Source organism: Salmo salar, chromosome ssa12 (genome assembly GCF_905237065.1).
Source record: "Salmo salar chromosome ssa12, Ssal_v3.1, whole genome shotgun sequence".
In the NCBI taxonomy this organism is placed as follows: Eukaryota; Metazoa; Chordata; class Actinopteri; order Salmoniformes; family Salmonidae; genus Salmo; species Salmo salar.
Window position 1 is genome coordinate 84959854 of NC_059453.1, and position 17210 is coordinate 84977063.

Consider the following 17210-nt stretch of genomic DNA (forward strand, 5'->3'; position numbering starts at 1 on the left):
AAATTAAGGACAACATTTCACTACACTCATTGGACTAATACTTGTACCAATATTCATAGCCTACTACCAGTAGTCTCAAACAATGATTTTAACTCGAAAACATCAGATCCGCAAACAAATGTCGGATAGTGAAAACAATGATTTTTAGACCTCCAGATTGGTTTTGACACTGGTATTTTCTGACTCATCACCAGTCTGAGCCCGTCTACTTTTTAGTGCTTGTGGGTGTTTTCTATTGGTGCAAAGGTGATACTACTTGACACACGGCAAGACTGACATGAATGGTAGCCAATTGCTGAAACGCGCCTGCCCCTTCTTTCTTGACGACATATCTGGAGCTCCAATCACACCTTAAAACCGGGAAGGGCTGGTTCGTCACTAGTTACCATAGCGACTAAATCATAACTATCGCTTAAACCTAAACCCTGCCTGTTTCTGTAATATATTTTAAAATCAGATTTTAACCTTAACCACACTGCTAATCTTACGCTTAACCTTTAAATTAAGAGAACATATCTTAACAAAATCATGAATTGTTACCATATAGACAGTTTACATTGTGGCTGTGGTAACTAGTGACAACCGAGGGGCTGGGTTTGTTGACAGGAAACGTGTGGCGCGCTATCGACTTTGTCAGCCAGCTGAGCCTAGGTGGCTTGTAAGCAATAAACGGAAGGCAATTCAGCCATTTATTCATCAAAGACTGTTGATTTGAACTATGTATTTTAAGACCGATCCAGAACAAAGATGCAATGGAAGTCGATACTGGTTGGTCTCGTCGTACACAGACTGACTTTCAGTTGTCTACTATGGCTAGCATTTGGACTGGGACCTAGCTGGGGGTTCAACTTCCCCCTAAATTTGAACAAATTACAACTTTTCAATGAGGATGATGGGACATCCTCAAGTGACAATTCATGGTCACAACGAATACACGGCCATGGAGACGCACAAAGCAGGACCTCTTGTGCCAAACTTGGTGAAGAAAATTCACCAAAGAAGTCGTCTTACCTTAGCCTCTTTGAAGGGGACAGGGATGAGTATGACAGGAGATATAGCTCCTTCCCGGACACACTCAAGTTAAAGATGAAAGGCATGGCCAAAGACATGTTCTTCTTTGGATATGACAACTACATGAAATATGCCTTTCCCGAAGATGAGCTGAATCCCATTGACTGTCAAGGGAGAGGTCCCGACGTTCTCAACCCGTGAGTATAGGCCTAGAACTAATCTGGTAACACACGTGCAATTTATTATTAGGTTGGTAGACTGCCCTGTCCAACTAGCTGAAGTGTGTGTCCATTCATTATTTACATTGTGACTGATGATGTTAAATGTGTGGTTATGGTTATTGTAATTTGCATCTATCTGTCATGCAGGACTTGTTATCAAATCTGGTTAAGGTGATGTAAATAGCTAACCAAATACAGTTACTGTAAGGCTGGTGTTCTATTTGCTTGTCCGCTCTATCTACTTTGAGTGACATTCTTTTGAATCTGATAACAAAAGGCACAAAGTGCACAGCTGGACGAAACTTAATTTCTCTCAAGCTGAAACAGGGTCAATCCATTTAACTTGTTCAGTTTGTGATCAAGTTGAATGTGGTCCCACAATTCCCACCATGGTGTTTGCATTATTGCCTACATGTGCATGCCCTCAATTATTGCCACGCCTCTTTTATATGTTTCACTACTGTTGTTTCAGGTCAAACATCAACATCAATGATGTCTTGGGAAACTATTCATTGACACTCATTGACACTCTAGACACACTACTGGTAAGCAGCTGTATTTTCTATTCCTGTTTCATTTGTGTCAGCTTTTAGGATAATGGTATTAAAATGGTTTAGGAAGCATTTCAATGATCCTGGTAATGTTTCTCGCTCCAGGTGCTGGGGAATGTGTCAGAGTTCCATAGAGCTGTGAAGTTGGTGATAGACACGGTATCTTTCGACAAGGACTCCACTGTGCAAGTGTTTGAGGCTAACATCAGGTATAAATGTAGTATCTGTATTGACTAACACTTTTTTTTTTGTTAGCTCAGTGTCAAGTTACAGATGTAAAGATGTAGCAAACAGCTTTACAACCACAGTGGAGTTGCAGCTCATATTTCAGAAAACCACAAGTATAATTTTGTGATCTTTCCAAGCTACAAAGAAAACAAAAAATTGCAGGTGCTGTGGCGGAGGGAGGTAGGGGGTGTTTATTGTTTAAAGTAGGGCAATGGTATCTCTAATCTAGTGGTAGATGCATTGAACTCTGCTCCTATCTCTGAATCCTAGCTACCTTAATGTTTAAACAAGGACTGCCTTATAACTTCTCTTGATGGTTGTCTCATTTGTTCATTCTTTGGCCCTCCAGGATCCTGGGTAGTCTGATCTCTGCTCACATCCTCCTGACTGACCCGAAGCATCCCTTCGGTGACGTGGGCCTGGACGATTATGACAATGAGCTACTACACTTGGCCCACGACCTGGCAGTCCGCCTGCTGCCAGCCTTTGAGAACACCAGCACAGGCATCCCCCACCCCAGGGTGAGAGGAGAGCTGCATGGGTAATGGCCTGGTCTGTCCTGGGTTCTTAACGATTTGACAGGCCTGGCTTTGCAGACCGGGGAAATACTAGACAGGTGGAGGTAGATCTAAGACCATTAAACAACAAGAGGTCCACTATCAGTCTTGACATTTACTTCATCTGTTGTTTACACAATGTGTGTGTATATATAACGAGCACAACTATGCCGTACTGAAATAACTGTAATGTTCTTCAGTGACTGATTACCCTGTCACTTAATTTCCTCAGGTGAACCTGAAGAGTGGTGTCTCTCCAGACAGCATCAATGAGACTTGCACATCTGGGGCTGGCTCCCTGCTGGTGGAGTTTGGCATTCTGAGCCGTCTGATTGGAGACTCCACGTTTGAGTGGGTGGCCAGACGGGCTGTCCGAGCCCTGTGGAACCTGAGGAGCAACGAGACAGGCTTGCTAGGTGAGTAGAGATCATCTTTGTAGTTTGTATGTAATGTTTTCTCATGTGTAGCTGCATCTTTCTCTCGTTGTATCTCACATGGTTACCTCTTCTCTTCAACACTCAGGGAACGTGGTGAACATTCAAACGGGACAGTGGGTTGGCATGCAAAGTGGCCTGGGAGCAGGGATGGACTCCTTCTACGAGTACCTGCTGAAGTCTTACATCCTGTTTGGAGAGAAAGAGGACTACTTGATGTTCCAAGCTTCGTATGAGAGCATCCAGAACCACCTGAGAATGGGGTCAGTCCTGTGCTTGAATTGACTTGATGAGGGTGTGTTTGTGTGGATACGCGGTGTTCTAATGGTTCTGTGTTGAATGACTGGCTATATTTGAGGTTATATTAGTAATGTGGCGGCATGTTGTTTAGTGTTGATCTATGTTCTGTAAAGGTTATGTGTGTGTCGATATTGGCCTGCAGGAGGGAGTCATGTAATGAGGGAGAAGGGGACCCTCCACTCTACGTCAATGTGAACATGTTCAACGGCCAGATCATGAACACCTGGATCGACTCCCTGCAAGCCTTCTTCCCTGGCCTCCTGGTAGACATCTCTCTCTCGCTCTCTCGCTCTCGCTCTCTTATATATATCGCGCAGTACAAACCCTGCATATGTCCTCAACCTACAATGTCCCAATAAATGTTGTTCAGTAGACTACCTTGGTGAATGTTCAACCTGACAGCGTTACTACTGTTTATGATGTTGCGTCTGTGCTCTAACCACCTCAGGTGTTGAATGGTGATGTTGAGGAGGCCATTTGCATGCATGCCTTCTACTATGCCATCTGGAAGCGCTTCGGGGCCCTGCCGGAGAGGTACAACTGGCAGCTACAGGCGCCCGACGTGCTCTTCTACCCCCTGAGGCCAGAACTGGTGGAGTCCACCTATCTCCTCTACCAGGTACCAGTGCTTCACATGCATTGGAGACAACATTTGATACAGAATGTTTGTTAGTTTTATTTGTTTTGAGCTGCTTTGAGTTGAGCTATTTCATTTCCCCTCACAGGCAACGAAAAATCCTTTCTATTTGCACGTAGGAATGGATATCCTTGAGAGCCTGGAAAAAAATGCCAAAGTCAGGTATAAGTCGGTTCTTTGAAAAACACTTACTTTTATAGAGTTAGGAAGTCTGTTTCTACTGTTCCCTAAACTGATGTGTGGATATGACAGGTGTGGGTATGCCACTCTTCACCACGTGGTGGACAAGTCCAAAGAGGGTCGCATGGAGAGCTTCTTTCTCAGCGAGACCTGCAAATACCTTTACCTGGTATGTACTTTACTTTACTGACTTTATTGTCCCCATGGGGAAATTGTTGCAGTATCATATACACGTTTAAAGTGCCAATTAAATACAGTAGAAAACAAATTGACAATACAACATTCATATCAGTTACATGCCAATAGAAAGAGACTATCCTGCTAGCCTTACTGGATCAATAGGAACATTAGCCTGAGCTGTTTAGTACCTGTACTGTACTGTCTGAAAATACCTTTACCTGGTATGTGCCTGTTCTGCCTGAAAATACCTTTACCTGGTATGTGCCTGTTCTGCCTGAAAATACCTTTACCTGGTATGTGCCTGTTCTGCCTGAAAATACCTTTACCTGGTATGTGCCTGTACTGTCTGAAAATACCTTTACCTGGTATGTGCCTGTACTGTGCCTGTACTGTATGTTGGTCAGAAACTGGAACAGGCTTTTCTGAGCTAATAGAACCTGTCATTCTAGTTAATCCTGTGACATTCTCCTTCCAGCTGTTTGATGACGACAACCCCTTGCACAAATCAGAGAACAAGTACATCTTCACCACAGAGGGCCATGTGGTGCCTATTGACGCACGCTTCCGGGAGAAGCAGTGGAATGACCTGTTCCCCTGTGAGGAGGGAGTGGTGACAGACCAGGAGTCCTCCAACGGGTCATTTTCTATCAACAATAGCAATGTAATGACCTCTGATATATAAATATATATTACCCTGACACTGCCTGCATTATCAAATACTGCAGCTTAAAATATACAGTAATGAATGACGTACATTTCTTTATGCTAAATAAGCTCAAGCATATTTGAAATATGCAGGGTTAGGTTGTTGATAGATGACCTATTTTTAATTTTTCTTACAAATCATCCACTCTCCTCTGCTTCCTTTCTTCAGTGTGACAGGGTCTCTGAGGAGCGGAGGTACTCCCTGCCTTTGAAGAGTGTGTACATGAGACAGATCGATCACATGGTGGGACTGTTCTGAGGAGAGATCACTGCTGTGTCTGTCCTCAGGTTGTAGACTCACTCACTCAGGCACAGCTTGTTGTGTGAAGAGGACAGAGGGGAATAGACCCTTATCGTCTCACCTCACCCTGCTCCTCTACCGCTCTGCTGCTCAGGACCAAGGTGGACAATACTCTCTAGGACCTTTTTAAAATAGCATTTAATTTTTTTTTTGTGGTATTGTTTTATAATATGCATCACTTAGCGTTCAGAAGGGGAAGCTTATTTTGGAAAGGACAATCTTTTTTTTTTTTTCTCCAATAAAAGGTTTGCTGGAATCCTGTTCCACAACATTTTGAATGTGACTCATTGGGTGTTTGGTGTCATTATAACTGGGATGTTTGGTGTCATTATAACTAGGTGTTCTGAACATACCGCCGATCTGTGAACTATTATTGGGTTGAGGGAACAGTGCCATCCAGATACCTGCTTAATGTCCACAGCATAATTTTAAGTGCATTACGCAAAAAAATAGATATACAGGGTGACTAGTGCCTCACTAGGATTGTCACAGTTATGTTTTCAACTGATAACTCTTCTGAAGCCTCAGCTTCTGAGGCATCCTGTTATCTTTTTTTAATTCAGTATTATTCAGGTATCTGAGGTGAATGTGTGATATATGCATCTCTATCATGCAATTGTCTTGCAATAGGCAGGTGGATGTATGTCATTTTATGTGCCATGACAGTGATATTTACAGTCACATGAACCATTGTGCCTTAGTCTTTTTGGCTCCTTGTTAATGCAGACGTGACACCTTGTTAATGCAGACGTGACACCTTGTTAATGCAGACGTGACACCTTGTTAATGCAGACGTGACTTAATATAAAAGCCAAGATGGTTGTGATAAAGTGAAATAAGTTAATAACTTCCATTCTGTGACCAGTCTAGAAGGTGGAAATCATTCCTTTTTAGTACAATATTATTGACACTTCCCGTGGGTTTAAACAAAGCCATAAAGTGTGTAATGTTTTTTTTAAGGTTGTGTAAGAGTATCATGTCTGTATTGAACCATTAGGAATTTCTATTCCTAGTATTCATATTCAAGGAAGGGCTATTCATGCGGATATACACCGGTTGTGCTGCTTTGTTTGTTCATTTTGCTGTATATTCCAAAGAGTTAGTACACAGCAGTACAGGATGTGTATGTGGACGACCTTGTGCAAATGGTCCTCCCTTAGCACCATTAAGTCAAGGGAAGGTTGCCTAACAGACTATGTCAAGTACCAGTATGTGGGGAGGAAACTCAGGGATTCTTTTTTGTGATTGTCTTCTTGACATCTTGTTTTGCCTCCGTCTTGTGACAATTCTCAATTTTTTTTGTCTTAGATAATCTAATCAGGACTTAACTTTCTTCTCTCAGGTCATCTTGAGTTTTAACTAAGTGGGCTTTTGACCTCTACAATACTGTTCAGACAATGCTGTAAGAATGGTTTTCTCTTAATGTCAGAAAAATCTATAAAAAAAAAATAGTGTGAAATAAATGCCAAGTACAGAACGTGACAATACTGAGAGGAATTTATTCAGTAAGTAGTTCAGAGGTTAGTTTTCTACAGAAGCTTTAATAACTCAACATCTGATTCACATTTCACAGTAACATCCTTTGTCTTTTCGGTACAGAATGTGTGGCCCAAAGACCTACAAGGCATTCAAATTGGTTTGTGACCAAGCGACCAAACTTAAAAATAGTGCATTTTTACTACAGTTGCTCATCAGTTAGAGATCTACATACAAGTTACCCTTACCTTTGCAATTCTTTGATGTTTGACATATAAAAATGAACTGGTCCGATTTCATGTTGTATTGGTCCTCTCCAGTAGCTTGAGGTCTTTCATATTGTGCCCACTATACTTAACAGCTCAATCTTTGTTCTAGTATGCCTTATCTACACTTAAAACCCATTTTTGCTAATGAATGGGTTTTGTAACTTATTATAACACAAGTTGAAGTGCGTGTGCAGGTGGAGGCCATCTTGTTTCCGTCTCGTTTCCGTCTCTTATGGCTTTATATGCCAGTTACTGGAGCGTAGAGATTATACATTGCCTTACACCTATTCACATTTATTGTCTGGGAGAAGAAGCACTTTCTGCTGACCGAAGGGTCGATGATTCAACTACAGTTCCTATTCAAGACTTTTAAGAAAGGATGACGGCTTGATTATGATCGACTTATAACAGATATGTACAGGATAGATCTGACGTTACACCTCTCTTAGGGCTCGTCAAGGTCTCAAATTAACAGAATTGTCTTTGGTTATGATGCTGCGTTGGACTGTATGAATTCATGTGTGTGTAGTAATCTATTGGAGAATGGCAGCTCGTAGAGACAGTTTCTCATCTTGGTCCGGTCTTGAGGAGATTGTTGCCCGCAGTTTGAAAGGGGGAGGAGATAGGAGTTAGGCCTGAAACAGAGGAGTGTTTAGAGGAGATAACAACATGTGTGCCATTGGGTGGGTGACAGAGAAATTATGTGCTGATTCATAGTGAGTTGTGTGTGTGTGTGGCGCCTGTCAGGTAAACTATAGTTTAATATGGGGCTTTGGGATTCAATGGGCAGAGGCAGACAATCTCTCAGTATCCTAGTATAGTCTAGACCAGAAGAGTTCCACTCACCTATATGGCTATACGGTGTGGCTCTTAGAAGAGACCACAGCTTTTTAGGTTTTCTTTGATGATGATGTCAGTTACGGCGTCAAACACAAACTTGACGTTCTCTGTGTCTGTGGCACAGGTCATGTGTGAGTAGACCTCCTTGATATCTCGCCGCAAGTTCAGGTCCAGGAACTGGAGTTTGATGTAGTTACCAGCATCCTCATAGGTGTTGGGGCCTACAGGGAATCAAACAACATTTAGGGAAATAATACTTACAATACTGTCAAAAGAGTCAACAAGAGCTGAAATCAAAGCTGACTTATGCTACGGATGACAAACACAATATGCAATAGTTAAGAGCTGACATTGGTCTAACATCAAAAGAACATTGAGAAAACGCTGAGTGTTCCAAGGAGAATAGGCCAGTGGCAGATCTGCTGTTGTGAGCCCACCGTCGTAGTCGGGGAAGCACATGCTGAGGTGAGCCTTCTTGATCTTCTCGGTGAAGACATCTTTCTTGTTGAGGAAGAGTACGATGGAGGTGGCAATAAAGTAGCGGTGGTTGCAGATACTGTTGAACAGGTGGAGACTCTCGTGCATTCGGTTCTTCATGAGGAGAGAATCACACAGATGGATTACATGCATGAAACAAGCTAATGAAACTGATTCTACAATTCATCTCTCCATGAGATCACAAAGCCGCTACTCTGACCACTACTCTGTCCATACAGTGCCACGGTGACTACCATTGTCTTCCGTCAGATGGCATCATTCTAACGTGACAAGCATCTCCAGGAGCCATCAGTGCAGACAGCCACCGCTCTATCTGACGTGAGACAATGCAGTGACTACCTCAATCTAAGTGTCTATGATGATATCTTACCACTTACATTTACATTTTAGTCATTTAGCAGACGCTCTTATCCAGAGCGACTTACAGTAGTGAATGCATACATTTCATACAATTTCATACATTTTTTTCTGTGCTGGCCCCCCGTGGGAATCGAACCCACAACCCTGGTGTTGCAAACACCATGCTCTACCAACTGAGCTACAGGGAAGGCCACTTCATCCTACAGTGACTCCTTAAATCTAGTGTGTATGATGATGATGCTGATATCTCACCACTTCATCATCCTCCACCAGCACCATGTCGTAGGCGCTCAGAGCAGCGATGAAGATAATACAGGTCACTCCCTCAAAGCAGTGGATCCATTTCTTCCTCTCTGAGCGCTGGCCGCCCACGTCAAACATCCTGCAGGACAGCGAGAGAGAGGCAGATGTCAATGTTGATCGCCAATGTTATTACTATATTATTACAATGTTATGGTCATCTAAGGTCAGATTTCTTAAAGATAATTGTTGCTTTTCAATGTTTTTGTGATTCTGATCAATGGGGATTAATGCTGGTATAATTGTCTTGCGTTGTGTTTTTAGCCTCACCTGAAGTTGAGATCTTTTAAGCCGAACTGGGTCTCTATGATACCAGTGGTCTTCACCCTGGATCGCAACATGTCCTGCTCAGTGGGGATATATCCAGGCTGGACCAGCCTCTCCAAGTCATTCAGATAGCTAGGTGGGACACCGAGAGAGAGAGGGATTACTTCCTACTCAGTAGGGGTATATCCAGGCTGGACCAGCGACTCCAAGTCATTCAGAAAGCTAGGTGGGACATAGTGAGGTTATTTCCTGCTCGGTAAGGCTATATCCAGGCTGGACCAGCCTCTCCAAGTCATTCAGATAGCTGGGACACGGAGAGAGTGGTTATGAAAAACCACCTTCATCTGGTTCATCAACAGACTAGTAAGAGAGGACAAAGCTCTTAGGTGGTAGTTTCCCAGACACATACCCTGGTCCTGGACTAAAAAGCATTCACAATGGAGATCCTTCATTCAAAGAGCGTTTTAGTCCAGGATTTAACTTAATATGTATCTGTGAAACCAGCCCTTTGTGGATATGATGGTGTGCTGTCATGGGGAAAAGGGAACGGGGATGGGTTGGTCCAGTCCAGGAGAGTGAACCTACTATCCAGCGGAGTCGTTAAGCTGGTACTCGGAGGCCCTGTCGTAGCATGCCTGGATGCCAGTGTCCTTCCACAGCCGGATGATGATGTCAGACAGCTCCTTGGGCATGGAGCCCTCCTCAATGGTGTCTGCTAGATGCATGAGCTTCCTGGAGTCGTCCTACAAACAAATACGCAGACACAAGCAAGTACAAAATCATACCTCCACACTTAGATTGCGTACTATACCCAGTTTGACAAAGGAACATCATATCCCAAATAATATGATGCCTGGCTTGGTTATGTTACGTAATCCATCTGTCTGAATAGTGTTCTGTAGAACAACGTTTCCCTAACTTGGTCCTGGGTGCACGGTTTGGGTTTGCCCTAGCACTACACAGCTGATTCAAATAATCAAAGCATGATGATGAGTTGGATATTTTAATCAGCTGTGTAGTGCTAGGGCAAAAACCAAAACGTGCTCCAGGATCGAGTTTGGGAACCCTGCAGTAGACAGTCAGTAACTACCTGCTGAGCGGAGTCACCATAGCCAATGTTGAGTTGAGTCATACCCTTTACAATAGCCATGATGGACTGAAGGGTATTGCTGTAGATGATGGTGACAAACTCCATAGACTCCTCAAGAGAGTAACCATCTTGATGGATAATTCTGTTGTGAGAACACAAGAATCCACAAATTAATTTGGTTGTTGAGACACTGATTCTTTTATGACGTTTAACTTGGTACAATAGTGTTACTAGACTCACTTCATCTGTTTGACGATTGTGCTCTTTCCTGATTCTCCAGCACCTATGCACAAGTGGGGAAAAAAGTACACTTATTTAGATCTCAGGTACTGTATGTATAAATGACAGCCTGTGGTAGGAGACCATTATCTGGTGCATGGCAAGGTTTTGGGAGGGTGTAGATCAGTCTCTATAGAAGTAGGCATCACATTTATAGTACCAAACATGACCACTTGGCTGCAGTGTTAAACTATCTTAGACCTGGATTACAAAAACGAGGGGCAAACAAGGAAGTGACAGGTCACAAAGTGTACTCCCTTATTCTATTTTACTTTTCACCTTTTCCACCTTTCTTTAACATTCCTCTGCAACTATTCCCTCTATGTTCTTTCCTGACCTGTTATGGTCCTCCCTGTTGAGTTGGTGTGTACATTGGCCCACAGAGGAGCCACACAAGGGCACCAAGCTCATTACTCCTGTCCTAAGCCCCTTCAAAGCTGATGTCAGGAATAACTTTCTCTATCCCTGACCTATATTGTCACAGAGATACAGTATGACTCACTTTCCTGCTGCACCCTCTACAGCCGTCATGGTTATTATTCTCTCCTGCTTCCCATCTATGTCCATCATGGTTATTAGTTGGCCCTGCTGCCCCTCTACAGTCATCATGGTTATTAGTTGACCCTGCTGCCCCTCTTCAGTCATCATGGTTATTAGTTGGTCCTGCTGCCACTCTACAGTCATCATGGTTATTAGTTGGCCCTGCTGCCCTTCTACAGCCATCATGGTTATTAGTTGGCCCTGCTGCCCCTCTACAGTCATCATGGTTATTAGTTGGCCCTGCTGCCCCTCTTCAGCCATCATGGTTATTAGTTGGACCTGCTGCCCCTCTTCAGCCATCATGGTTATTAGTTGGACCTGCTGCCCCTCTTCAGTCATCATGGTTATTAGTTGACCCTGCTGCCCCTCTACAGTCATCATGGTTATTAGTTGGCCCTGCTGCCCCTCTACAGTCATCATGGTTATTAGTTGGCCCTGCTGCCCCTCTACAGTCATCATGGTTATTAGTTGACCCTGCTGCCCCTCTACAGTCATCATGGTTATTAGTTGGTCCTGCTGCCCTTCTACAGCCATCATGGTTATTAGTTGGTCCTGCTGCCCTTCTACAGCCATCATGGTTATTAGTTGGTCCTGCTGCCCCTCTACAGCCATCATGGTTATTAGTTGGCCCTGCTGCCCCTCTACAGTCATCATGGTTATTAGTTGGCCCTGCTGCCACTCTACAGCCATCATGGTTATTAGTTGACCCTGCTGCCCCTCTACAGTCATCATGGTTATTAGTTGACCCTGCTGCCCCTCTTCAGTCATCATGGTTATTAGTTGACCCTGCTGCCCCTCTACAGTCATCATGGTTATTAGTTGACCCTGCTGCCCCTCTTCAGCCATCATGGTTATTAGTTGACCCTGCTGCCCCTCTACAGTCATCATGGTTATTAGTTGACCGTGCTGCCCCTCTACAGTCATCATGGTTATTAGTTGGCCCTGCTGCCCCTCTTCAGCCATCATGGTTATTAGTTGGACCTGCTGCCCCTCTTCAGCCATCATGGTTATTAGTTGGCCCTGCTGCCCCTCTACAGCCATCATGGTTATTAGTTGACCCTGCTGCCCCTCTTCAGCCATCATGGTTATTAGTTGGCCCTGCTGCCCCTCTACAGTCATCATAGTTATTAGTTGACTCTGCTGCCCCTCTACAGCCATCATGGTTATTAGTTGACCCTGCTGCCACTCTACAGCCATCATGGTTATTATTCTCTCCTGCTGCCCTTCTACAGCCATCATGGTTATTAGTTGGCCCTGCTGCCCCTCTACAGCCATCATGGTTATTAGTTGACCCTGCTGCCCCTCTACAGTCATCATGGTTATTAGTTGACCCTGCTGCCCCTCTACAGCCATCATGGTTATTAGTTGACCCTGCTGCCCCTCTTCAGACATCATGGTTATTAGTTGACCCTGCTGCCCCTCTACAGTCATCATGGTTATTAGTTGGCCCTGCTGCCCCTCTTCAGACATCATGGTTATTAGTTGGCCCTGCTGCCCCTCTTCAGACATCATGGTTATTAGTTGACCCTGCTGCCCCTCTACAGTCATCATGGTTATTAGTTGGCCCTGCTGCCCCTCTACAGTCATCATGGTTATTAGTTGACCCTGCTGCCCCTCTTCAGACATCATGGTTATTAGTTGACCCTGCTGCCCCTCTACAGCCATCATGGTTATTAGTTGACTCTGCTGCCCCTCTACAGTCATCATGGTTATTAGTTGGCCCTGCTGCCCCTCATCAGTCATCATGGTTATTAGTTGGCCCTGCTGCCCCTCTACAGTCATCATGGTTATTAGTTGGCCCTGCTGCCCCTCTACAGTCATCATGGTTATTAGTTGGCCCTGCTGCCCCTCTACAGTCATCATGGTTATTAGTTGGCCCTGCTGCCCCTCTACAGTCATCATGGTTATTAGTTGGCCCTGCTGCCCCTCTACAGCCATCATGGTTATTAGTTGACCCTGCTGCCCCTCTACAGACATCATGGTTATTAGTTGGCCCTGCTGCCCCTCTACAGTCATCATGGTTATTAGTTGGCCCTGCTGCCCCTCTACAGCCATCATGGTTATTAGTTGGCCCTGCTGCCCCTCTACAGCCATCATGGTTATTAGTTGGCCGGGTAACTGCTTATGTAAAAATGACTTTATAAAATGCATTTGATTGATTGATCCATGTCAGGGAGAGACGCACACTAGCTCACTCTCTAATAGAGTGTCTATGAGGTGTTGAAGCCCCTCAGGGACAGTGTCAACAGAGTACTGTGCTGAATGTTCTTCTGTCAGCAGAACCACCTTAATCTGCATGTGTTCCATGTGTTCACTACATGGCTATTACAACTCAGGAATCTACAATCAATGTTGTGTTCCTAATCAAGTTTATGATGACATGAAAGTGCTCCCTCCCTCCCCCTGTCTGCCTGCCTGTCTGCCTGTCTGCCTGTCTGTCTGTCTGTCTGTCTGTCTGTCTCTCTCGCTCTCTCTCTCGTCCCCTAGATACTTGCTAAGACTTTCATGAAGTTCATGAAGTATTGGTGCAGGGTGTTAGGTTAAGGGTGGATGTTGGGGTCAGTGGAGCTATAATAGATTTGCATTGGGGTAATTAGGTTAGGGTGTGTGTGCAGTAGTGTGGGATTAAGACTTCTGTACTGCAACAATTGTTGTTTGAGGATTACCAGGGGCTTGAGGTGAGTAATTACCAAAGTGTTCAGAACAATAGTGTGAAAGCCAGGGGGGATAAGCTACAGCCTCGGGCTCCTGCAGAGTGACCAAGGTTGCTTAGCCTCACCGTTGTTGCTAACGCAAAATGTAGTACCTCTGAATATCAGCATTTTCAGTCAATTTAGCGTATGTTGACAAGAGGGTAAATGTATTTGGCATAGTAATCCTATTAGCTTTGACATTTACTTTTGATTGAGCCACAATAAAATAATGAGTTTGCAAGGCTGGTAAAGTCTAAATTACAATCGAATTTGGTTTAGGGCAACCGCATGATTAACAATATAATACGAAGAGACAAGATAACATTGTCTCTGTCTACACACCTGCATTATTCAACACCACAGGAGACTACTACGGACAGGATCTTCACATCTCTCTCAAGGCTAAACGACAGAGGAGAAAACGATCTCTATCCCCATCCCTCTTAGGATAAAAGGTGCTATCTAGAACCTAAAATGGTTCTTCGGCTGTCCCCATACGAGAACAATTGGAAGAACCCTTTAAGGTTCCAGGTAGAATCCGTTTCGGTCCAGCTAGAACCCTTTTGAGTTCCATGTAGAACCCTTTCCACAGAGGGTTATACATGGAACCCAAAAGAGTTCTATCTGAAAGCAAAAAGGGGTATCCTGTGGGGACAACCAAAGAACCCTTTTGGAACCCTTTTTTCTAAGAGTATAGTAGAGTCTACTCAGCAATATAAACATGGGATTACACACTTAGGGTCAAAAGGTTGCTTTTAAGAAAGAAACTTTTTCACGTTCTATTAAATACTAAGGAAGCCATCCCGAGCAACAGACCTTTGACCAGATAAGACTCAAGCCAATCACTGGACAATCACATAGGGCCTTAGAGCCTATGACTCATTTAGTGCATAGTCTGGATACCAGGTTATGATGAGGCACCCCATAGAACACCCTCCACCTAGGCCCTTCCTCAGAGCAGAGGACCAGAGGGCCAGACAGGCAGACATTACCCAGAAGCAGCAGCTTGACTGTCCTGGCGTCCTTCTCTGCGTCCTCCTTGAGTTTCTTCTCAAGTTCTTTGGAGTGCTTATCCTCTGCGCTCGCTCCGGCCCCCATGCTCACACCCCGGCTTCAGCCCTGTAGTGCTCAAAACCAAATAAACGGGGAAAACCGTCCTAGCTGACCACCTAGAGGGCCGACTGGTGTCGTCAACTATGCAGCTGGCACGTCAACTGCTTTTAACGAACACCGGAGAGGCAAATGATTGAGTGTTTTCAAGTCTTAGAGAAGATTTTAGGCATCCTCTGTCCACCTGATCAGGGATGGCCAATAGGGCACAAGGACAGAAGACTCCTGGGGCAGGGGGAACGAGATGCAGGGGTACATGGTGTATGAGTGACCTAACCTTTTTTAGGTTGAGGTTTAGGAGGACTTTGCTGTGCTCAGCGGAAGATGCACATCGGCTCAAGTACTTATCTGGCCTCAGCTGCCTTGATAAGAGTGAGGGAGGTAGAAAGACATCTATTCATCCACTGGCCTATGTTCCATGAGGAGTAAAATACCTTAGTAAGTAGTAAGTAAGTGAGGTAGAAAGAGGCAGGAGGTGAGAGCTCTAACACAAACAGGAAACAAGGTGTACAGTTGATCAGTGTACAATGATGCATGCTATCGCTTGTTAATGAGAAGCTCACCTATAGTTCCCATTGTTCTACAGAATACTGGTCTACAGCAGGGCAGAGGTAGTTACTGCTGTGGACTTCACTGTCCAACTCTTAGAGACCCACTCTATTTGAAGTGTGCCTCTCATGACAAAGCTGACGTCACTTTATAATGAAAAATACTACACCGACTACAACATACAGTGCCTTCGGAAAGTATTCAGACCCCTTGACTTTTTGTTAAAATATAGCCTTATTCTTATAATGATTAGTTTTTTTCCCTCACCAATCTACACACAATACCCCATAATGACATGGAGAAAAAAAAGGGTTTTAGAAATGTTTGCTAACATATGTAAATGTGATATTTAATTTTTTTAAGTATTCAGACCACTTTACTCAGTACTTTGTTGAAGAACCTTTGGCAGCGATTACAGCCTCGAGTCTTCTTGGGTATGACGCTACAAGCTTGGCACAGCTGTATTTTGGGAGTTTCTCCCATTCTTCTCTGCAGATCCTCTCAAGCTCTGTCAGGTTGGATGGGGAGCGTTGCTTCACAGCTATTTTCAGGTCTCTCCGGAGATGTTCGATCGGGTTCAAGTCCGGACTCTCGCTGGGCCACTCAAGGACATTCCGAGACTTGTCCTGAAGCCACTCCTGAGTTGTCTTGGCTGTGTGCTTAGGGTCGTTGTCCTGTGGGAAGGTGAGGTCCTGAGCTCCAGTCTGAGGTCCTGTCTGAGGTCCTGAGTGCTCTGGAGCATGTTTTCATCAAGGATCTGTACTTTGCTCTGTTCATCTTTGCCTCGATCCTGACTAGTGTCCAAGTCCCTGCTGCTGAAAAACATCCCCACAGCATGATGCTGCCACCATGCTTCACCGTAGGGATGGGGCCAGCTTTCCTCCAGACGTGACGCTTGGTATTCAGGCCAAAGAGTTCAATCTCGATTTCATCAGACCAGAGAATCTTGTTTCTCATGGTCTGAGAGTCTTTAAGTACTGTCATATGCCTTTTACTTCCGTCTGGTCACTCTACCATAAAGGCCTGATTGGTGGAGTGCTGCAGAGATGGTTGTCCTTCTGGAAGGTTCTCCTTTCTCCACAGAGGAACTCTAGAGCTCTGTCAGAGTGACCATTGGGCTCTTGGTCACCTCCCTAACCAAGACCCTTCTGCCCCGATTGATCAGTTTGGCTTGGTTTATGCTCTGAGATGTTCTGTCAACTGTGGGACCTTATGTAGACCGGTGTTTGCCTTTCCAAATCAGTACAGTTTGCCACAGGTGGACTCCAATCAAGTTGTAGAAACAGCTCAAGGACGATCAATGGAAACAGGATGCACCTGAGCTCAGTTTCCAGTCTCATAGCAAAGGGTCTCAATACTTATATATATATATATAGATATATATTTAAGGTATTTCTGTTTTTAATTTTGAATAAATTTGCAAAAATGTTTAAAAAAAAATGTTTTCGCTTAGTCATTATGCGTAGATTGCTTAGGAGAATTTTTTTTCATCATTTTAGAATAAGGCTGTAATTTAACAAAATGTAGAAAATGATGGCTTCCCGAAGGCTGTACATTACTCAGCTCACACTTGTGGAAAACACTGAGGATACTGTATACTCAGGGTTGTTCTAGGTCCCAAGAAACAAAGAGAT

General features: G+C 44.2%; 2 protein-coding genes across 2 annotated transcripts; one reads left to right on the plus strand and one right to left on the minus strand.

The window, feature by feature from the left end:
* The first annotated feature begins 687 nt into the window (after nucleotides 1-687).
* On the plus strand, nucleotides 688-6787 carry LOC100380799 (ER degradation enhancer, mannosidase alpha-like 1). Its single transcript, NM_001173921.1, is given in 12 exon segments — nucleotides 688-1208; nucleotides 1705-1777; nucleotides 1889-1992; nucleotides 2361-2532; nucleotides 2801-2984; nucleotides 3091-3265; nucleotides 3445-3565; nucleotides 3751-3921; nucleotides 4028-4101; nucleotides 4192-4288; nucleotides 4775-4960; nucleotides 5174-6787. Coding segments are annotated over 12 exon segments (1908 nt in total). The 5' UTR covers nucleotides 688-747; the 3' UTR covers nucleotides 5264-6787.
* LOC106565989 (guanine nucleotide-binding protein G(t) subunit alpha-1) lies at nucleotides 6785-15211 on the minus strand. Its single transcript, XM_014133731.2, has 9 exons — nucleotides 14910-15211; nucleotides 10646-10688; nucleotides 10406-10547; nucleotides 9901-10058; nucleotides 9319-9447; nucleotides 9001-9130; nucleotides 8328-8481; nucleotides 7897-8111; nucleotides 6785-7685 (listed from the first exon to the last, which is right to left on the minus strand). The coding sequence occupies exons 1-8, from the start codon at nucleotides 15013-15015 to the stop codon at nucleotides 7921-7923; spliced, it is 1053 nt and encodes a 350-aa protein (XP_013989206.1). The 5' UTR covers nucleotides 15016-15211; the 3' UTR covers nucleotides 6785-7685; nucleotides 7897-7920.
* Between the last annotated feature and the right edge of the window lie 1999 nt (nucleotides 15212-17210).

What these genes read in the sequence shown, in the direction of transcription:
- LOC106565989 (XM_014133731.2), bottom strand. Translation starts at nt 15,015, where the DNA reads ATGGGGGCCGGAGCGAGCGCAGAGGATAAGCACTCCAAAGAACTTGAG. An exon ending in ACAATCGTCAAACAGATGAA is followed by an intron (nt 10,548 to 10,645) that starts GTGAGTCTAGTA and finishes TTCTCACAACAG; the next exon opens with AATTATCCATCAAGATGGTT. An exon ending in ATGGTGACTCCGCTCAGCAG is followed by an intron (nt 10,059 to 10,405) that starts GTAGTTACTGAC and finishes ATTTGTTTGTAG; the next exon opens with GACGACTCCAGGAAGCTCAT.